The sequence below is a fragment of the Macaca mulatta genome, chromosome 14 (assembly GCF_049350105.2).
Source record: "Macaca mulatta isolate MMU2019108-1 chromosome 14, T2T-MMU8v2.0, whole genome shotgun sequence".
In the NCBI taxonomy this organism is placed as follows: Eukaryota; Metazoa; Chordata; class Mammalia; order Primates; family Cercopithecidae; genus Macaca; species Macaca mulatta.
Window position 1 is genome coordinate 102,467,090 of NC_133419.1, and position 22,531 is coordinate 102,489,620.

The window sequence follows — 22,531 nt, forward strand, 5'->3', positions numbered from 1 at the left end:
AAAACCTTGTCAGAGAAAACAGTGGATGAAATGTAGCTATAGAACCTTTTGGAAATAATAGATTCACATAAAACCAAGCTCAAATTCTAGAGCATGGCTCACTCTTACATGTATTATAGTACCTCTGACGTCATGCAGAGGGTGGATGTTATGAATTGAAGCACTTTAAAATATTTCTGTTGATCACTCTGCTGCTCAGTTCTATTTTTTAATAGTCCAGGATTCTTGAACTAAGGGAGAAAAATACATATTCACTAAATACTGCATGTTGAGGACAGCCTGGGTAACAGTGAGAACCTATAGCTAAAAAACGTAATGACAATAATTAGACAAATTAGGCAGTAAGACACATTTGAAGAAAGCACTAGGGAAAGTTTTCAGGACAACTTGGCATTATTACTTTATTTAGTCTCTCTCACTACTGATATATAACCACAAGTTTTTTTAATCAAATAATTTTTTGACAGACACAGTGACAAGTGATTATAGGGATTACAGAATGAAAAAAGGTTTTGTTCATGGGCCAGTCTAATTTTTAAAAAGCAGTATAAATTTTTAGTCACCTAGTTTAGCCAGGAGGTAATGTTGCCAAACCTATAACCCTCAGACATCAGAGATCTCAAGTTTAAGCCAATAAAAATTCCATCTATGTCTTAAACTTACACCTTCAAAGCAAATTTTAAAATAGCATTTCAGAATATCCAGGATTAATTTATTTTTTTCCACTCTTTTTTCTTGTCATATATCACCTTGCTATTCAGAAGGTGATTCATGGACTAGCAATCTTGTCATCATCTGAGGGATGTCAGAAATGGAGAATCTTGGGCTGTAACCTAAGACCTGCCTTCTCAAAATCTGCATTCTAACAAGATTTCCAGATGATCTGTATGCTACCCATTAAAGTTGGAAGAGTCTGTACTATGAGAAATAAAAATATCTTCTAATTTAACACATGAAGTATAAGATTTCTTTGAAGGACGATGAAATTGTTCTGGAATTAGATATTGGCGACGGCTGTACAACTTTAAGGATGTATTAAACAATAGTGCATTGTACAGCTTAATGGGGGAATTGTATGGTACGGAATTATGTCTTGAACTTTTAAAAAGAAAAATATATACATAATTGTAAAAGGTCTTAACTTGCACAGCACAAAGACGAATGAAACCAGTTCTAACTATTTTCCTTTATCTTTGAGAAAAGTTAGATGCTCCCTTTACTGGGGCTCACCTCTTTTAGGTGCTCCCTTTACTGGGGCTCACCTCTTACTTCAGAAGGGCACCGCAGGCCTTGAGACTGGGCAGCCCTGACACAGCACCCATCTATCAAGAGGGTAGGCCAGGCACCTATGGGGAGGAATCCTCCCTACAACTAAAGCTGTTTATAGAGTTGAGAACCTCGGGAAACCGCCTGCGGGTGGATGTGACAAGTCAGGAAACTTAACTACTCAATCACCCAAAGGGGCAATGGGACAGAAATGCTATCTGCCCGCTGCACATGTGGTCACAGCAGTGTTGGGGAAGCAGAGTCTTTTCTTCTGGAGTCCACTCTGCTTACTCCCTACCTCCCCTCCCGTCACCCACCCAGCCACAAGAAAAAAATACCCTAGATTCATAAACAAAAGCTTGTAGTTACCCATAGCCCAACACAAACGACCCCGACACCCTCACTTTTACAGCCCGTGAGTCTCCCAGCCCACACCCCTAACAGCCTCGTCTCCCCAGACGCCCCTGGTAAAAAGCTTCGCGCCGCCGGTGGAGAGGCCTATTGGTTCTACTTCTGTCTTCACCCCAAGGCCCCAGGAGCGGGGAGAGGTCCTGGTCTAACTTTGGCTGTCCCACGGTCCAAGGACTTGAGCGCTCAGCCCGAAACGCTAAGCCAAGCGTGGAGACCGCCGCTGGGCGCACGAGTTCAGGAGTTACCCGCACGCACCCAGGCGGCTCCAGCCCTTGGAGTTCTAGTCATCTCTCCCACGGAAGCTAAGAGTCATCCGAGCGCACATCTGAATCAGCCCCGTGTTCAGATCACGCCTGTTACGCAGCGATCCTGTCTCTTGGAGAGCACAGGATGAACGGGTCTGGAGAAATCGACCACCCATCTGATCACCTGCAATGGTGTTGGTACTCTGCGGTCTCACTCTCGTGGGCAAACATATCCATGCGTACCTACGAGGAGCAAACCTAGACACCCCCTTCCCCCAACTCCCCGCGCGCCCCTCCACTCACTCAGGTCCCAGCCCTGGCTCTCGCTGACCTCCCAGCACCGTCCTAGGAGGTACACACGCGGGTTCAGAACGCGCGCGGACCCGGCTCGGCCACTCCTGCTAGTGCACAGCCTCCCTCCTCGCCGCCCGCGCCCTATCCGCCCCGCATCGCCGGCACTCACAAGCAGGGGTAGTAGCCGTAGCAAGGCAGCGGGGCTTGCGGGCAGCCGTCGTCTCCCAGCTCCGAGTCCATGAGCAGATAGTCCTGGCTCTCGTTGCGCCGCGCACCGGCTCCGACAGCGCCCCGGGGAGAACCGCCCCTCCGGGGACCGAACGCCGGGCTCTGGCTCATGGCGGGAACGCCCGACTGGCCTGGGTCCCGCTCCCGGGGGAGCCGAGTGGGCAGTCCCAGCGGGCACCCGGTGCCGAGGGCGCGCGTCAGCGGCTGAACTGGTCCTGGGCAGACCGGTGCCCAGGGAACGGCGATGAGGCAGGGGGTGCAGCCGCCCGCCGCAAGTGGCTCGCCCACTGGCCCGGGGAGAAATCACCACTTAAGGGGGTGCAAAGGGGACCTTGACCTGAGCGGGTCAGGCCAAGGAGACCCCGCGAGGATGCGTCCGGGACTCCCGGGCAGAGAGGGCACAGGCGGGGCCGCTGGTGGTAGCGAAGCGTAAGAGCGAAGAGCAAGGGAGACAGAGCTTAAGAGTTACTATGTCAACAGAGACTCTCCAGCCCTCAGCTCCCGCCTTCATCCCCCGGCATTCTCCGTCAAGATCCCCACCTTTAAAGGGATCCGAACGACGTTCTAGAAAACAGCCAAAGCCTGTGCTGTAGCCACAACTTTCAGGAGGCGGTATAAGCCTGAATTAGGAGGAGCCAGGCACGCACTATTTTTTTCCCCTCTACTATTTAGTTGGCTTATTTAGTAAGGATACCAACTGCGGACTTTCTAGGAAGCTTCCTTTAAGTATCACTCTCGAAAAGCCAGGGAAACCTGTTCCTTAAAAGGGACATGAGCCTCTTCTTTCTCCAGACTGCCTTCATTTTCTTTGGGCATTTTCTCTCTTACTCTCAACTACTAAAGTTATTATGACTCTGCTTTAAAAATGAACTTTTTATGTTCCCAACGTCAGATGTTCCCAGTTCCTGAGAAAATCAACAAAAATAGGCAAGCATTTTCCAACGATACCGATAAAGAGGCCAACAACCTGCTTACTTCAGAGAAAAAAATTTCCCTTCCATCACTGCGAATGCCACAATGATTTCTCTGCCAGATGTTTCCCACGTTTCCAAGCTGTTTTTATTTTTAAGACTTAGTTTTAAAGTCTGATTAATATGCACACGTGTGAGAAGTAAAAACTTGTCAACAAGGATGAATCAGTATTTGTAGACCTTCAAGCAGTAGTAGCCAATTAAGAATCCATTCATTCAGTTAACAAATATTTAATGAATGCCAACTGCGTTTCAAATCATTTCAGAATTCGGAGGCAAACAAGCAGATGAGGCACCTGTCTGCCCTCATAGAGCTTTCATAGCAGAAAGGGGGACCAATTAAATAAGCAAATGAAAAAATATCAAGGACAAATGCTGCAATGAAAATAAAACAGGTTGATGTGATGGAAGCTGGTGAATGACTACTTCAGATGAGATGGTTAAAAGAGGCCCCTCCAAGGAGGTGCTCCTTGAGACGTGCATGGCAAGCAGCCAGCCATGAAAAGATCAGAGGCCCATTGCAATTGGATGAAAGAAAGCCAGACCGAAATCTGTCTGCAAAGGTGCCTTTGCTTCCCATGAACAGGTGGACAACAAAATGAATGTTGGAAGTGTGGGAAAAAGCAATTGATTTGATAGAGGGGAAAAGAGGCCACACATTTAGAAACTTCTGAGTTTGCCTTTAAATTTAAAACTGAAACTCAGAGCAGAAGCCACTGGGTCCTGAGGATCCAGCTTTGTATTTGACACAGGTGTGTAGGGTGCATGCCTGTATGGGTGGGTGGAAGGAATATAGAAACAATAAGAAAATGCTCTTGGCCCTGGAAAGAACATTTTTCCTGGGGAAACAAACAACCCCCGTATCATTCTGAAGTCTGTTCTTTCTGATTTAAGTTAGAGTCTTCCTTTTTGATCTCTCAACATGCGGAGCCATGATTTAAAATTCTTACAATTTTCTAGCTTTTATACCTAGCAATAAGATATTCTGCCTAATATTTGTTTGTGGCAACTGCTATCTGTAAGTATTCATAAGCTTTGATGCTTGAATGAATTAGTCAATAAATGTTAAGTTACACAGTGCCAAGGTAATCTCTTTGGCAACACCAAGTATGGGGAAAACATTCATGGGAAAAGTAATATTCAAAGGTTTTCTACCCATTTCAAATTCTGTGAGCTAAAGCCAAATTAGTAAACACTTGTAGTGTCAGTTGAAGTGTTAACCTTTCATGTAAAAGGAAAAAAACAAAAATTGAGACAGAATTTATTTTGCTGTTGTTACAGTTAGTTGAGCTGTTTGTGCCTTTTCTCATAACACTGTTTTTCATTCACAGGTAACAACCTTCACACTGAAAAAATTACTACAGTAAACTTTTATTCTGACATTAATTTATCATGTGGGAAGATAAGACATGTTTTTCTGTTTTTTGTTTTGTTTTGTTTTGTTTTGTTTTTGAAGTATAGTGAGTACCGGACCAACAAGTCCAGGCATTTATTGAGTACCCAGAAAGAATAAGGTGGTGTACAAATGTTACAAGATTCTGAAAGAGCTTATGACATGATGAAGTGGAATCATTAGATCAGAAGTCTCAAAGCCTGGATTTTTATTTCGGCCACTTCCCTAACTGAAGTTGCATGATTTCAGAGAGGTCATTAAATCTCTCTCTGCCTCAGTTTTTTCATCAATAAGCTGGTATACGATTACACCTCAATCTCTAACTTCCTGCATTCTGTAGTTACCTATGCAGTTTTATCACTTTACATTAAAAACATGGTGAAACCAATTTTTTAAAAAGACCAAATATGATTAAATAATGTATTTTTGAATCAAGTATGGAAGTATTGAGTAGATCTGGAGTCATGAAGAAAGCTGAGTGAACAAAGAAACGATAGTTTTTAAAGTTAAAAAAATTGTTGGGTGAATGCAGGACTGATAGTTCTTACAGAGTTGGAAGTTGCTATGCAATTATAGGTTATGTAAGTTTATATAGTATGTTTATGCTATTGAAATAAAAAAACATTCATTCATTCTGAGAAATGAGGATGAAGGTGAGTTATGTGTCTCTGTGGGCGGAGGAAGAGATGTTACTGAGAGAGGACCTTTGCCTCATTATACATCTGCACTGTTTGATTAATAGTTTGATTTTACAAAAATTGATACTTTACATATATACATGTGGGATATATATATTATGTGTATATATATTATACATATAATATATGTAACACAGTGTTTTGAAAAGCTGATAGAAGAAAAATGAGTAAAGGAAAAGCGTTGTCCTCTAGAACAGTGGTCCCCAAATTTTTTGGCACCAGGGACTGGTTTCGTGAAAGACAATTTTTCCACAGACCTGTGGGGTGGGATGGATGGTTTGGAGATTATTTCAGTACATTAAATTTATTGTGCACTTTATTTCTATTACAATTACGTTGTAATATATAATGAAATAATTATACAACTCACCATAATGTAGACTTGATTGGATCCCTGAGCTTGTTTTCCTGTAACTAGGTGGTACCATCTGGTGGTGATGAGAGACAGTGACAGATCATCAGGCATTAGATTCTTGTAAGGAGCACACAACCTAGATTCTCACGTGCATGGTTCACAATAGGGTTCATGCTCCTAGGAGAATCTAATACCTCCACTGATCTCACAGGAGGCAAAGCTCAGGCGGTAATGCAAGTGATGGGAAAAAGCTGTAAATACTAAATACAGGTGAAGCTTTGCTGGCCTGCCCACTGCTCACCTCCTGCTGTGTGGCCCCGATCCTAATAGGCCACAGATGGATAGCAGTCCATAGCTGGGGGTTGGGGACCGCTGTTCTAGGAAGTCTCAGGCAAGGAACCTAAAGGGAAAGGAAAATAAATTGCCACCAGGAGCAAAAGGTTGAGAAAACATTAAATGCTTAATGACTCAAGAAGCTCAAAAGTTACACAAACCTGCAGTTTGTGAGTTGCTGTTGCTGATGAAAAATCACTAACCTAGGAGTCTCTCTGGGAAATGTAATTCTGGTTGGCCAGAAGTACAGATAAAAGTTTAGTCACGATTTCATCTGGATATTTTAAACCATGGAAACCCTGAGCCCTGATTCCTATCACGTGTAGAATTGACCAGGTGAAAACAAACACCTCAGAAGCTTCAGAGGGGCTGCTGATTCTCTATGAATGAAAGTGCTCTGCCAACTCCAGTTTGAGTAAAATCTGAGCAGGTGCTGCTATATCTTTGAACCTCAATTTCTTAATGTTTAAAATAAAGAGGTTATAGTAATTTACATTTGGTATCTCTCTTGCAGCTAAAATGTTATGTTATTAATCATCAGAAACAAATAGAAGAATCTATGGATTGCCAATTTCATTTTTGCTCTAATTTGAGCTTGACATAGATGTTGTCCAAAATTCTGACATTATCATATGCTTATTTTGTAAGCACTTGTGATTAATATGGTTTCACTTAGAGAACAATTGTGTGATATGTTTGTCAGCGCGATTGAAAAATAAGAACTGGGTAACAAAGGAATGATTCATAAATAGTTTAGAAGACCGTTGAAAAGATTGTTTTATAGATCAATGTCACCCAAGTTAAATAAATGAAGACATATCAAGAATGGACTGAGCTGCTTTTGGTTTTTTGTTTTATTTTGTTTTTGCCTTGTTTTGTTTTGGTTTTTTTTTTCACTGAACATGTTCAAATACAACCTGGACCTCAATTTTCCACATATACTACAAAGGAAATTAATATATTTATGGAAAATTAAATGAACACTAAGGTCCTTTAAGAAAAAGTCTAAAATTCAAAAACTAATCATCATCTCCATGGATCCAAAAAGTTGATAATATTTAATATCTATTCTTCATTTTGTAAAAGAAAATAAGAAAAAGCTTAGTAAACTAAGAGTAACAGACAAATTTTTAACATGGTGAAGAAAACTATTTTAGATAAAAACAACATGGAGAAACCCCAGAGATGTTTCCATTAATGTAAGAAATCAAAGATGTTTGTCATTATCATTACTATTTTACATAGCTAAGAACTTCAACAATAAGTAAAATAAAACGTGATAAAAAATGAGATGAAAAAGTTTGAAATGAGAACATAAATCTATTACTTTACAGGTTATCTAATAGTCTACTATAAAAAATTCAAGATTTTTAATGAAAAATAGTTAGATTCAGAAGTAAGAAATGTGTTTGGTACAGTACCAGATAATAAAAGTAAATATTAAAAATTCAGTAGTTTTCTCTTATATTAGCAATAGCTAGCCAAAATACAATAAAAGCCATAAAATAGAAAGTACAAATATATTTAACAGAGAATTGTAAAACCTATGAAAATTCTAAATCTTCACTAAGACCTAATTGAAAAATAAAGGTCTGTATCAAATTATATAATACATTTTATTGATAGTTTCATTATACTTGTATTAAATTTATACATTTAGTTAGAATGTAGTAGTTTCAATACTTATATCTTCCTAAGGACAGGTTTTTCTCTACTGTTTATTTTTTCACATTTCTAAAAATAAATATCTTTTTTTTTAATTTATTTATTATTATTATACTTTAAGTTGTAGGGTACATGTGCACAACGTGCAGGTTTGTTACATATGTATACTTGTGCCATGTTGGTGTGCTGCACCCATCAACTCGTCATTTACATCAGGTATAACTCCCAATGCAATCCCTCCCCCCTTCCCCCTCCCCATGATAGGCCCCGGTGTGTGATGTTCCCCTTCCTGAGTCCAAGTGATCTCATTGTTCAGTTCCCACCTATGAATGAGAACATGCGGTGTTTGGTTTTCTGTTCTTGTGATAGTTTGCTAAGAATGATGGTTTCCAGCTGCGTCCATGTCCCTACAAAGGACACAAACTCATCCTTTTTGATGGCTGCATAGTATTCCATGGTGTATATGTGCCACATTTTCTTAATCCAATCTGTCACTGTTGGACATTTGGGTTGATTCCAAGTCTCTGCTATTGTGAATAGTGCTGCAATGAACATACGTGTGCATGTGTCTTTATAGCAGCATAATTTATAATCCTTTGGGTATATACCCAGAAATGGGATGGCTGGGTCATATGGTACATCTAGTTCTAGATCCTTGAGGAATCGCCATACTGTTTTCCATAATGGTTGAACTAGTTTACAATCCCACCAACAGTGTAAAAGTGTTCCTATTTCTCCACATCCTCTCCAGCACCTGTTGTTTCCTGACTTTTTAATGATCGCCATTCTAACTGGTGTGAGATGGTATCTCATTGTGGTTTTGATTTGCATTTCTCTGATGGCCAGTGATGATGAGCATTTTTTCATGTGTCTGTTGGCTGTATGAATGTCTTCTTTTGAGAAATGTCTGTTCATATCCTTTGCCCACTTTTTGATGGGGTTGTTTGTTTTTTTCTTGTAAATTTGTTTGAGTTCTTTGTAGATTCTGGATATTAGCCCTTTGTCAGATGAGTAATACCATAAAAATCCTAGAGGAAAACCTAGGTAGTACCATTCAGGACATAGGCATGGGCAAAGACTCTATGTCTAAAACACCAAAAGCAACGGCAGCAAAAGCCAAAATTGACAAATGGGATCTCATTAAACTAAAGAGTTTCTGCACAGCAAAAGAAACTACCATCAGAGTGAACAGGCAACCTACAGAATGGAAAATAAATATCTAAAAGAAAAATTCAAAAAAGAAAATAAATGAAAGAAACTTGGGTCTAAAAAAAATCAAACGATTTAATAAAAACACAATAAATAATATAAATTAGTACTCACAAACTAGAAATATATAAAGAATGTAATAGAATAAAGGATACAAAACATTTTGTGGTATGATAAAGAGCACATCTTAAGTCAATGGGAGATGTGAAGGAACGTGGAATAAATCAAACTGGATAAGAGATTTATATCATACTTTTGTCAAAAATCGCATGCATTAATAAGTCAAATGTAATTCAAGAAGTTGTAAAACCTACTAAAGAAAGATACAGGTGAGCCTTTTAAAGCGTATAATCAACACATTTAAGAAGATTAAAATCATATCAAGCATCTTTTTTGGCCACAATTGCCTGAAACTAGAAATAAATAACAGGAGGAAGACTGGAAAAGTCACAAGTATTTGGAAATTTAAAAACATGCTTCTGAACAACCAATGGATCCCAGAAGAAATCAAAGGGAAAATAAAAGAATATATTGAGACAATGACATGTAAACACAACTTACTCAATTATGGGAAGCAGCAAAGGCAATTCTAAGAGAAAAGATTGTAGCAATAAACACCTACATTAAAAAAGAAGAAAAACCTCAAATAAACAACCTAACATCATTTCTCAAAAAAACTAGAAACAAAGAGAACAATCTAAGTCCAGAGCTAGTAGAAGGAAGGAAATAACAAAGATCAGAGAAGAAATAAATAAAACAGAGACCCAGAAAGCAATATAAAAGAGCAACAAAATTAAGAGTGGGTCTTTTGAAAAGATAAAATTGATAAACCTTTATCTAGGCTAACAAAAAAATGAAAGAAGACTCTAAAATCAGAAATGAAAAGGGGAACATTATAACTTATACAGAAATACAAAGAATCTTAAGAGACTATTACAAATAACTATATACCGACAAATTGGATAGCTTAGAAGAAATAAATTCCTAGAAACTTACAATCAACCAAAACTAAACTATGAAGAAATAGAGTATCTGAACAAACCAATCACAACTAGGAAGATTGAATCAGTAACCAAAGTCTTTTTCAAAGAAAAGCCCAGGACCTGATGTCTTCACTGGTGAATTCTACCAAACATTTAAAGAATTAGTACTAATCCTTTTCAAATTACTTCAAAAAACTGAAGCAGGGGAAATACTTCTAAGCTCATTTTATGAGGCCAACACTACCCTGATTCCAAAGCCAGACAAAGGCATTACAAGAAAACGAAATTATAATATCCTCAATGAACACTGATGTAAAAATCCTCAACAACACGCTAGCAAACTGAATTCAACAATACAGTAAAAGGATGGTATACCATGATCAAGTGGCATTTTTCCCTAGAATGTAGGATGGGTCAACATGTACAAATCCATAAATGTCATACACCACATTAACAGAATAAAGAACAAAAACCATATGACCATCTCAATAGTTAAAGAAAAGGCAGTTTACAAATCTCAAAAAAGTTAAATCTTATAAAAGTTAAATTGTCCCTGTTGTAGATGATATAATCTTATAGTTAGAAAATATTAATGACTCCACCAAAAAAAAACTGTTAGACCTAATAAACAATACAGTAAATCTGCAGGATACAAAATCAATATACAATAGTCAATTGCATTTATATTTTAAAAAAAGCTATCCAAAAATGAAATCAAGGAAACAATCCCATTTACAATAATTTAAAAAAAAATACTTAGGAATAAATTTAACCAAGAAGGCAAAAGACTTTGACACTGAAAACCATGAAACACTGAAGAATGAAAGTAAAGACATGGATAAATAGAAAGATACTTTATGTTCATGGATTAGAAGAATTAATATTGTTAAAATGTTTACACTACCCAAAGTTATCTGCAGATTCTCTCCATCAAAATTCCAGTGACATTTTCCCAGAAAGAAAAAGAATTCTAAAACATTCATGGAACCACAAAAAACCCTGTGATGGTTAACTTTGGAGTTGACTTGATTAAGGCATACTCGGATAGCAGGTAAGGCATTATTCTTAATGTTTCAGGAGGAACTGATCCCTCTTTTGCTAAAAGGGAAGCCCAGGTAGTTGTGGTTTTGATTAGATGATCAGGCTATCCCAGGTGTGTCTGTGTGGATGTTTCCAGAGGAGATTAGCACGTGAGTTGGTGGTCTGAATGGGGAAGATCCACCCTCAATGTAAGTGGGCATCATCCAATCAGTTTTGGACCTCATGGAGCAAAGGCAGAGGAAGGTAGAATTCTCACTTTTTCTCCCTGAGACAGGACACCCTTCTTCTACTGCCCTTGGACATCAGAACTCCAGGTTGCCTGGTCTTTGAACTCCAGGACTCATACATGTAGCCCTCACGCTCACCAGCATTCAGGATTGAAAATTACACCACAGCTTTGTTGGTTCTGCAGTTTGGACTTGGACTCAGACACATTACTGTCTTTCCTGGTTCTCCCACTTAAAGATGGTCTGCAAGATTTCTCAACCTGTGAAATCAAGTGAGCCAAGTCTAATAAATCCTTTTTCATATATCTCTCTACATATTCCATCAGCTCTGTTTCTTTGGAGAACCCTGACTAAAACAACCCCAAATAGTCAAAGCAATCCTGAGGAAAAAGAACAAAACTGGAGGCATCACGTTACCTGATCTCAAAATCTGCTCTAAAACTATAGTAATCAACACAGCATGGTACTGACATAAAAACAGACACCCAGACCAATGGAACAGAATAGAGAGCCCAGAAAAAAAAATAATAATTTTTTTTTCTGTGCTGTTATTATTTTCTTTCCTGTGCTGTTCTCATGATAGTGAATAAGTCTCACAAGATCTGATGGTTTTGTAAAGGGGGAGTTCCCCTGCACATAATAATTATTTTTATATATATAATATAAAAATATGAGTAATCTGTGAAGAATACATAAATATATGTATACAACAATATGTATAAATACATAAAATTTATATCCATGAATGCATGGTTAGTGAATGAAAAGTTTTTTCTTTTTCTACCACTCATTCATTATCCATGGATTCATGGACAGATCTTTAATTGAAGTGGTTATAATCCATTATCATCATAATTTATTTTGCTGCTCAAATGGTTCTAGATTTGGCACTTTTGATCAGCCTCTGAAAATCCCTCCATATCAGTTTATAGAGATCCTCTTCAATCTTTTTAAATTGATGCATTGTTGTATAAATCCATTGTGTAAATCAAGGATTTACAAATTAAGGCCCACAGGTAAAATCTGACCCAGCATTTGTTTTTGTAAGTGATCTTTCATTGATGTGCCATGCACATTTGTTTATATGTTTTTCTTTTTTTTTTTTATGGTGGCTTTTGGATTACTACCACAGAATTAAGTAATTGAAATGAGAGACTGTGAGCCAAAAATTCCTCCCTGGTTTTTAAGAAAATTTTGCTGTCCCTTAGTGAAAATTAATCAAAATTTGTTCAAACAATATCCAATGCATGGATATTGAAACTGTACCCAATATTTTTAACTATTAATCATGTTATAATGAATAGTCTTGTGCATGTGTGTTGTCATATTATTGGAGGTTGATATGGTTTTGCTGTCTCCCAACCCAAATCTTATCTTGAATTGTAGCTGCCATAATTCCCACGTCATGGGAGGGACCTGGTTGGAGGTAACTGTATCATGGGGGAGGGTCTTTCCTGTGCTGTTTTCATGATAGTGAATAGGTCTCACAAGACCTGATGATTTTATAAAGGGGGAGTTCTCCTGCGCATGCTCGCTCTTGGCTGCCTCAATGCAAGATGTGGCTTTGCTCCTCTTTTGCCTTCTCCTATGATTGTGATTCCCAGACATGTGGAACTGTGAATGCATTAAACTTCTTTTCTTCATAAATTACCCAGTATGTCTTTGTTAGCAGTGGAGAACAGACTAATACAGAGGTAAATCTCTAGGATGAATTCCTAGAAGTGGAATTGATGGATCAAAAGCAAGCAAGAGTTACCTGAATCTGAAAACCTGTGCCTAACTAAATTTGGATAAAATTTGGGTGATATGTTCAAATATCTTTTTCTGGCCCATTCTTTTGTCTCTTTCTCAGACTCCAAATAAATACATGTATGTTATTTGTTTACTTTATTTCGATCTTATTTTTCTGGTTCTTCTTCGTATTATATATATTTTTTTAAATTACACTTTAAGTTCTAGGGTACATGTGCACAGCGTGCAGGTTTGTTACATATGTATACATGTGCCATATTGGTGTGCTGCACCCATTAACTCATCATTTACATTAGTTATATCTCCTAATGATATCCCTCCCCCCTCCCCCAACTCCACAACAGGCCCTGGTATGTGATGTTCCCCTTCCTGTGTCCAGGTGTTCTCATTGTTCGATTCCCACCTATGAGTGAGAACAAGCGGTGTTTGGGTTTTTGACCTTGTGATAGTTTGCTAAGAATGATGGTTTCCAGCTGCATCCATGTCCCTACAAAGGAGACGAACTCATCATTTTTTATGGCTGCAGAGTATTCCATGGTGTATATGTGTCACATTTTCTTAATCGAGTCTATCATTGATGGACATTTGGGTTGGTTCCAAGTCTTTGCTATTGTGAATAGTGCCACAATAAACATACATGTGCATGTGCCTTTATACTAACATGATTTATAATCCTTTGGGTATATACCCAGTAATGGGATGGCTGGGTCAAATGGTATTTCTAGTTCTAGATCCTTGAGTAATCGCCACACTGTCTTCCACAATGGTTGAACTAGTTTACAGTTCCACCAACAGCATAAAAATGTTCCTATTTCTCCACATCCTCTCCAGCACCTGTTGTTTCCTGACTTTTTAATGATCGCCATTCTAACTTGTATGAGATGGTATCTCATTGTGGTTTTGATTTGCATTTCTCTGATGGCCAGTGATGATGAGCATTTTTTTCTTGTATCTGTGGGCTGTATGAATGACTTCTTTTGAAAAGTGTCTGTTCAAGACAGTTCTCAAAAGAAGACATTCATGCAGCCAACAGACACATGAAAAAACGCTCATCATCACTGGCCATCAGAGAAATGCAAATCAAAACCACAATGAGATACCATCTCACACCAGTTAGGAAACAACAGGTGCTGGAGAGGATGTGGAGAAATAGGAACACTTTTACACTGTTGGTGGGATTGTAAACTAGTTCAACCATTATGGAACACAGTATGGCGATCCCTCAAGGATCTAGAACTAGAAGTACCATATGACCCAGCCATCCCATTTCTGGGTATATACCCAAAGGATTATAAATCATGCCGCTATAAAGACACATGCACACGTATGTTTATTGCGGCACTATTCACAATAGCAACGACTTGGAATCAACCCAAATGTCCATCAGTGACAGACTGGATTAAGAAAATGTGGCACATATACACCATGGAATACTATGCAGCCATCAAAAAGGATGAGTTTGTGTCCTTTGTAGGGACATGGATGCAGCTGGAAACCCTCATTCTCAGCAAACTGTCACAAGATTAGAAAACCAAACACCGCATGTTCTCACTCATAGGTGGGAACTGAACAATGAGATCACTTGGACTCTGGAAGGGGAACATCACACACCGGGGCCTATCACGGGGAGGGGGGAGGGGGAAGGGATTGCACTGGGAGTTATACCTGATGTAAATGACAAGTTGATGGGTGCTGACGAGTTGATGGGTGCAGCACGCCAACATGGCACAGGTATACATATGTAACAAACCTGCACGTTATCCACATGTACCCTAGAACTTAAAGTATAATAAAAAAAAATAAAAATAAAACATAATTTTTTAAAAAAGTGTCTGTTCATATCCTTTGCCCCCTTTTGGATGGGTTTTTTTTTTCTTGTAAATTTGTTTGAGTTCTTTGTAGATTCTGGATATTAGCCCTTTGTCTGATGAGTAGATTGCAAAAATTTTCTCCCATTCTGTAGGTTGCCTGTTCACTCTGATGGTAGTTTCTTTTGCTGTGCAGAAGCTCTTTAGTTTAATTAGATCCCATTTGTCAATTTTGGCTTTTATTGTCGTTGCTTTTGGTGTTTTAGACATGAAGTCCTTTCCCATGCCTATGTCCTAAATGGTACTACCTAGGTTTTCTTCTAGGGTTTTTATGGTTTTAGGTCTAATGTTTAAGTCTTTAATCCATCTTGAATTAATTTTTATATAAGGTGTAAGGAAGGGATCCAGTTTCAGCTTCCTACCTATGGTTAGCTAGTTTTCCCAGCAACATTTATTAAATAGGGAATCCTTTCCCCATTGCTTGTTTTTGTCAGGTTTGCCAAAGATCAGATGGCTGTAGATGTGTGGTATTATTTCTGAGGACTCTGTACTGTTCCATTGGTCTGTATCTCTGTTTTGGTACCAGCACCATGCTGTTTTGGTTACTGTAGCCTTCTAGTATAGTTTGAAGTCAGGTAGTGTGATGCCTCCAGCTTTGTTCTTTTTGCTTAGGATGGTCTCAGCAATGCAGGCTCTTTTTTGGTTCCATATGAACTTTAAAGTAGTTTTTTCCAATTCTGTGACGAAACTCATTGGTAGCTTGATGGGGATAACATTGAATCTATAAATTATCTTGGGCAGTATGGCCATTTTCATGATATTGATTCTTCCTATCCATGAGCATGGAATGTTCTTCCATTTGTTTGTGTCCTCTTTTATTTCATTGAGCAGTGGTTTCTAGTTCTCCTTGAAGAGGTCCTTCACATCCCTTGCAAGTTGTGTTCCTAGGTATTTTATTCTCTTTGAAGCAATTGTGAATGGGAGTTCACTCATGATTTAGATCTCTGTTTGTCTGTTATTTGGTGTATAAGAATGCTTGTGATTTTTGCAGATGGATTTTGTATTCTGAGACTTTGCTGAAGTTTCTTATCAGCTTAAGGAGATTTTGGGCTGAGACAATGGGGTTTTCTAAATATACAATCATGTCATCTGCAAACAGGGACAATTTGACTTCCTCTTTTCTTAATTGCATACCTTTTATTTCTTTCTCCTGCCTGAGTGCCCTGGCCAGAACTCCCAACACTATGTTGAATAGGAGTGGTGACAGAGGGCATCCCTGACATGTGCCAGTTTTCAAAGGGAAGGCTTCTAGTTTTTGCCCATTCAGTATGATACTGGCTGTGAGTTTGTCATAAATAGCTCTTATTATTTTGAGATATTTCCCATCAATACCTAATTTGTTGAGGGTTTTTAGCATGAAGGGCTGTTGAATTTTTTCAAAGGCCTTTTCTGCATCTATTCAGATAATCATGAGGGTTTTGTCTTTGGTTCTGTTTATATGCTGGATTATGTTTATTGACTTGTGTATGTTGAACCAGCCTTGCACCCCAGGGATGAAACCCACTTGATCACGGTGGATAAGATTTTTGATGTGCTGCTGGATTTGGTTTGCCAGTATTTTATTGAGGATTTTTACATCGATGTTCATCAGGGATATTGGTCTAAAATTCTCTTTTTTGTAGTTGTGTCCCTGCCAGGCTTTTGTATCAGGATGATGCTGGCCTCATAAAATGAGTTAGGGAGGATTCCCTGTTTTTCTGTTGATTGGAATAGTTTCAGAAGGAATGGTACCAGCTCTTCCTTGTACCTCTGGTAGAATTCAGCTGAGAATCCATCTGGTCCTTGGCTTTTTTTGTTTGGTAGGCTATTAATTATTGCATCAATTTCAGAGCCTGTTATTGGCCTATTCAGGGATTTAACTTCTTCCTGGTTTAGTCTTGGGAGGGTGTGTGTGTCCAGGAATTTATCCATTTCTTCTAGATTTACAACCTGCTCCTGAATGACTACTGGGTACATAATGAAATGAAGGCAGAAATAAAGATGTTCTTTGAAACCAATAAGAACAAAGACACAGCATACCAGAATCTCTGGGACACATTTAAAGCATGTGTAGAGGGAAATTTATAGCACTAAATGCTCACAAGAGAAAGCAGGAAAGATTTAAAATTGACACCCTAACATCACAATTAAAAGAACTAGAGAAGCAAGAGCAAACACATTCAAAAGCTAGCAGAAGGCAAGAAGTAACGAAGATCAGACAGAACTGAAGGAGATAGAGACACACACAAAAAAAAACCCTTCAAAAAATCAGTGAATCCAGGAGCTGGTTTTTTGAAAAGATCAACAAATTGATAGACCGCTAGCAAGACTAATCAAGAAGAAAACAGAGAAGAATCAAATAGATGCAATAAAAAATGATAAAGGGGATATCACCACCAATCCCATAGAAATACACACTACCATCAGAGAATACTACAAACACCACTACGTATTAGATATTTTCTATTGGTCATCTTTAAATTCTCCGTTATTTTCCTCTCCCATCTTGATTCTGCTAATATGATGAAATAAATTTTTAAATTTGATATTACTTCCAAAATTTGGATACTTTTTTATACATAAAGGATAAGATATTAAGAATAAATATAGAAGCACATCTATTCTTTATTTATATATATATGCGAGCTATATCTTCCTTTATTTTAGACATTTTCTATTAATATTTTATTTTACTTCATTGCACATAGTTATAACAACTCCTTTAAAGCCCTTATCTTCTACTTCCAACAACTGCATCATCTTTGTTCATTATCTTTTCCTTTAACAATAGGTCGCATTGGGGCAGTGTTGTCTGGTGGGAACTGGAGACCTTCTGTGTCATTGCTGCTCTCACCATGGCTTGGGTCCAGACTGCGCCACATCCTCTCAGGAGACCTGGGCCCTCGGAACCTCTTTAGTGCCAAATTCCAGGCTGCAGGCGGCCCCGTGGCAGCAGGATAACAGAACCTCTGGATGGATACTTCCTGGGAAGTTTTGCTAATTTGCAGCAGCTGGATCGTGTTTCTCCTTAACATCTGTCAGCTTAGTCATCACATCATTTCACTGTGGTGGCAGCTCGGAATTCTAGATAGAAAAAGCACCTGGATCCCAGTTTTTCAATGGCTTCAAGACAACCAGGAGTGCCTGCTCTTGAGGCTAGTGGGTCTCTAGGCAAGACGTTCCTGCTCATCAGGATACACCATTGGGCATCCAGCTATCATGATGCCCTCAAGGACCCTGCGCCCATGACTCTTCCTCCATCGGACATAGGCACTGTCCCCTGGAAGCCAGTTATTCCAGAGCACAATATCGGTGCCTCACCAAGGTGGAGCAAGATGAGGCCAGCCTACCATCCCCAGCCATGACCCTGGCCATCGACAGTGTGGACAAAGTCCCAGTGGTGAAGGCTAAGCTACCCATGTCATCATGAATTATCTGATAACAAAACAGACCCAGGAAAGCATTCAGCATTTTGGGTGACAGGCAGGGCTGAGAGATGCTGGCTACACACCCCACAGGGGCCTCACCACCAAGGAGACCAACTACCTTCCAGTGGCAGAAACACTCCACAAACTAAAGCTATAGAGTGGACAGATAACAAAAGAAGAGAGGCAGCCTGTATCAGCCCAGTCACCCCAAGCACCACTCCTCATTCCTCCCCTAGGCAGAAGCCCAGAGGCTGGTTCACTTCTGGTTCTTCCACAGCCTTACCTGGCCCAAATCCTAGCACCATGGATTCTGGAAGTGGGGATAAGGACAGAAACTTGTCAGATAAGTGGAGCCTCTTTGGACCAAGATGCCTTCAGAAGTATGATTCTGGAAGTTTTGCCACCCAGGCCTACCAAGAGCCCAGAAGCCTTCTCCAATGGAATTGATCCATGCCCAGGCCAACTGAATGGCTGAAGATGCAGTAACCTTGAAGCTGCCCAAGACGAACATCCTAGTGATGGAAGGGAAGAAACAGCCACCACGGACCCATAAGCTCAAACCGCCTCACTTGAATGTGCTCACACCCACTGGCTTCTAGAGCCCTTTCTATTCTAGGGACTCTACCTTGGCTGTGACATGGGAAATGTACATTTTTTAAAACCTGTTAAATTGAGGCTAGCGCTGGAGACATAATTGGTGTTTGAGAAACATTAGTACAAAGCTTGCCCTTGTTGTGTGCAAGAAGCCATTTTGTACTGCTTTAAAGTTGAACTAAATAATCTCAGCAGTGATGTATGGGGGATCTCATTACCTATTTTTTCATCATTTACCCTAGATAAGAACTTCGATCATTGCTTACTAATCATTGCTTACTAGGAAAAGAATGTTTGTGCTGTTCTGAAACCCAGGCTTCCTGATTCCTTTACCACTATCCATATGAGCATTGACAAATCATGGCATAGAGGTATTCACTGACTCGTTGAGAGGACTGTGACCCTCTTGACTACATGTGCCGTGCTCCCCGCCTTGTCAGTTAGAGGACCCAAGATCTGTTTAGAACCTGGGTACAGGAAAAAGCCACACTTGGCATGGACCCCTCTTTCTAGGCTGAACCTTGACTCCCCCTTCTTTTTGATAGACCTAACGGATCACTGTCCTGCAGCCAGTTCTTCATGTGGGGCCTCTTAGGCCAGTGCTGGGGGAGGCATGCTTCTCTTTCTATGCCACAGAACAAACACTAGTCTGTCAAAAGCTTTCTTGCACTTTAAAGTGAGATTAATTTAATTCCAATTTGGTCGAAGACTTCCTAAGAGAGAAAATACAGTCCACTGAATTGGCATTGGTAAATGGATGTTAAACTTTTTTAAAGTAACGTAAAGTAAGATGGTAGGTACAGTTAGATTACAGTCTTGAGGCTCATGTGAAACCAGTGTTACCTTATTTTGATATCCTTGTTCAAGTCAGGGCCTGAAACGTCTGCACCGGGAGGTGAAAGAATTCAAAAGTTTTTGTACGAAAGCATTTTTCACCAAAATGTGCCTCATTCCTTTACGCAACACATAACTTTACTGAGGAAAAGAAATAGGGAAACTGCCTTTTTATTTCTCCTCACTGTGTACAACTTCAGTCATTGTCTTGAACACTGTCTCAAACACCCACTTTTGTTTTGGATAGTATCTCATCTGCATAAGAAATTGACCTTTCCATAGAGAGGCCTGGAATCTAGAATTATCAGAACAATTAATTTATTTGCATCTTCTGTTATAATCTCTTGTCTAACAATACAAATTCTTACTACTTTCTCAAAAAAATAAAAAGGTCACATTTCCCTATTTTATTTTTATTTTTATTTTTTTCTGAGATGGAGTTTTGCTCTTGTTGCACAGGCTGGAGTACAATGGCACCATCTCGGCTCACTGCAACCTCTGCCTCCCCAGTTCAAGCAATTCTCCTGCCTCAGCCTCCCTAGTAGCTGGGATTACAGGCATGTGCCACCATGCCTGGCTAATTTTGTATTTTTAGTAGAGATGGGGTTTCCCCACCTAGTTCTTTATTTGTCATTTAATAAGAATGAGACCCTATCATCTGCAGCAACATAAAACTGGAGGTCATTATGTTAAGAGAAATAAGCCAGGCACAGAAAGACAAACTTCCCATGTTCTCACTCATTTGTGGAAGCCAAAACTTAAAACAATTGAATTCATGGTGCTAGAAAGTAGAATAGTGGTTCTAGAGGCTGGGAAGGGTAGTGGGCATGGAGGAGGGATTGTTAATGGGTACAAAAATAGATAGAATGAATAAGCACAACAGGGTGACTACAGTCAACAATAAATAAAATGTAATTTATTATACATTTTAAAATAAGTAAAAGAGTATAAGTGGATTGTTTGTAACACAAAGAAAAGGTAAATGCTTGAGATGATGGTTATTCCATTTACCCTAATGTGATTACTGTGCATTGTATGTCTGAATAAAAATATTTAATGTATACCATAAATATATACACCTACTATGTACCCATAAAAATTTAAATATACATATATATACACATATATATGAGACTGTAACCTGAGCAAAGTGAACATAAGGTTCTGAAGACTCTGCAAAAGTCTTATGTTTTTACTGGAAAACAATTCCTTTGATCAAACTTAAGTTGCAAAATATTTCTTTGGGGTGGCCACTCAAGGCAGTTCTTTTATTTTTAGATGTGCTACTTTGAATCTGCCCCTATGTATGCTTAGTTCCAGCCAGACTTGCCCAGAGTTGTTTACATAATTTGAAAATCACCCCCATTCTGGCTCTCTTCTTTTAGGAATCTTCCCTGACCTCCCAGCAGCTGAGACTGCCCTGAATTTTGTCCTCTTGTCTACATGCCATAAAGGTTACGAGTTTTCTACTGAAGATTTGGTGGTAATTTTGGCCTGGCCTCCCATAAAAGTCAAAAAAAGAGAAATGTACTCCAAATAAGACTCTTCTTTCAAGTTTTCACTCCCCTCAAGAATTATTCTGCTTTCTTTCATTCTCAAGTGCCTTTGTGTATTATTTCTTTTTTTTGCTTTTTTCCCCAAAATTAATAGTTGTTATATATGGCAGGTGTGAGTCTTGTAGAGACTTAATTTACCATATAGAAGCTGACACATAGTTTAACCACTGCAAAACTGAAGACCATGAGATAATCTTGAAAGAAGCCAGTAGAGACACAAAATATACAAAGGTGAACAACAATTCAATTAACCAATGATTTCTCTCTAAAGTACCAGAACGTAGTGATATAACTTCTTCAAATCTTATCTAATCTGAATTTTGAGTCATAAATTTCCTTTCCTTACAGCCAAGGTATAAGAGACAATACAATTCCCAGAGCTTTTATGGCTTTGTTTTTATATCTATATATCTGATTCATTTTGAAATTTATTCTTGTGTATGGTGTGAGTTATGGATTCAATTTTGTCTTCTTCCAAATGACTATCTACTTACCCCAACAGCATTTATTAAAAACTTCACCTCTGTCCCAGTGTTCTTAGGTAGCATCTTTTTCACATATTAAATTTCCACATGTACTTGGGTCTACTTCTAGACTTGGTTTTCTATTTCATTTATATGTTTATTCACTTGTGAGTTCCACATTGTTATAATTGTAGAGGGTTTATATTTTAATGTAGGTAAGACTAGGCTCTTAGCATTTCTTTTCTGTATATTCCTAGCTATTCCTGTATGCTTATTTTCTCATATGAATTTTAGTATCACAATTCCTGACACTGGAAAAAGTGTCTGGTGGTATTTTTATTGGGATCACATCTTTATGTGTTTAGTCATTATATCCAAATACAAGGGATGTCCTTTTTATCTGCTCAAATCTATGTCTTCATCTTTCAGAACTGCTTTAGTTTTATTCACACAGGTTTTGTATATTTCTTGTTAAGCACATTTTTAATTTTTAAAATTTGTATCAATCTATTTAAATACAGTTTTATTTTCCATTATGTTATACGCATAGTTATTTTTATTTACATTAAGGTCACTGATTTCTATATGCTAATTTTATATCCTGTTGCCCTACCAACTTCTTTGTTTCAGTTACTTCTGTCATTGATTATTCAGGGTTTTCTAGGAGTACCATCATACCATTTGCAACTAGAAACAGCTTTTCTATTCTTTTCAAATTCTTATGAGCCTAGTTGTTT

At 38.7% G+C, this 22,531-nt stretch overlaps 1 protein-coding gene and 1 pseudogene across 2 annotated transcripts in view; one reads left to right on the forward strand and one right to left on the reverse strand.

Annotated features, from left to right (window-relative positions):
- The window catches only part of TRPC6 (transient receptor potential cation channel subfamily C member 6), a 134,253-nt gene extending 131,143 nt beyond the window's left edge, over positions 1–3,110 (reverse strand). For both annotated transcript variants that reach the window (XM_015115535.3, XM_077964912.1), the window contains exon 1: positions 2,386–3,110. In XM_015115535.3, the coding sequence (XP_014971021.2) occupies positions 2,386–2,555 (170 nt within the window). In that variant the 5' untranslated portion in view covers positions 2,556–3,110. The remainder of the gene's footprint in view (positions 1–2,385) is intronic.
- A 14,927-nt stretch (positions 3,111–18,037) lies between these two features.
- LOC100429366 (putative monooxygenase p33MONOX pseudogene) lies at positions 18,038–18,945 on the forward strand (annotated as a pseudogene).
- The last annotated feature ends 3,586 nt before the right edge of the window (positions 18,946–22,531 follow it).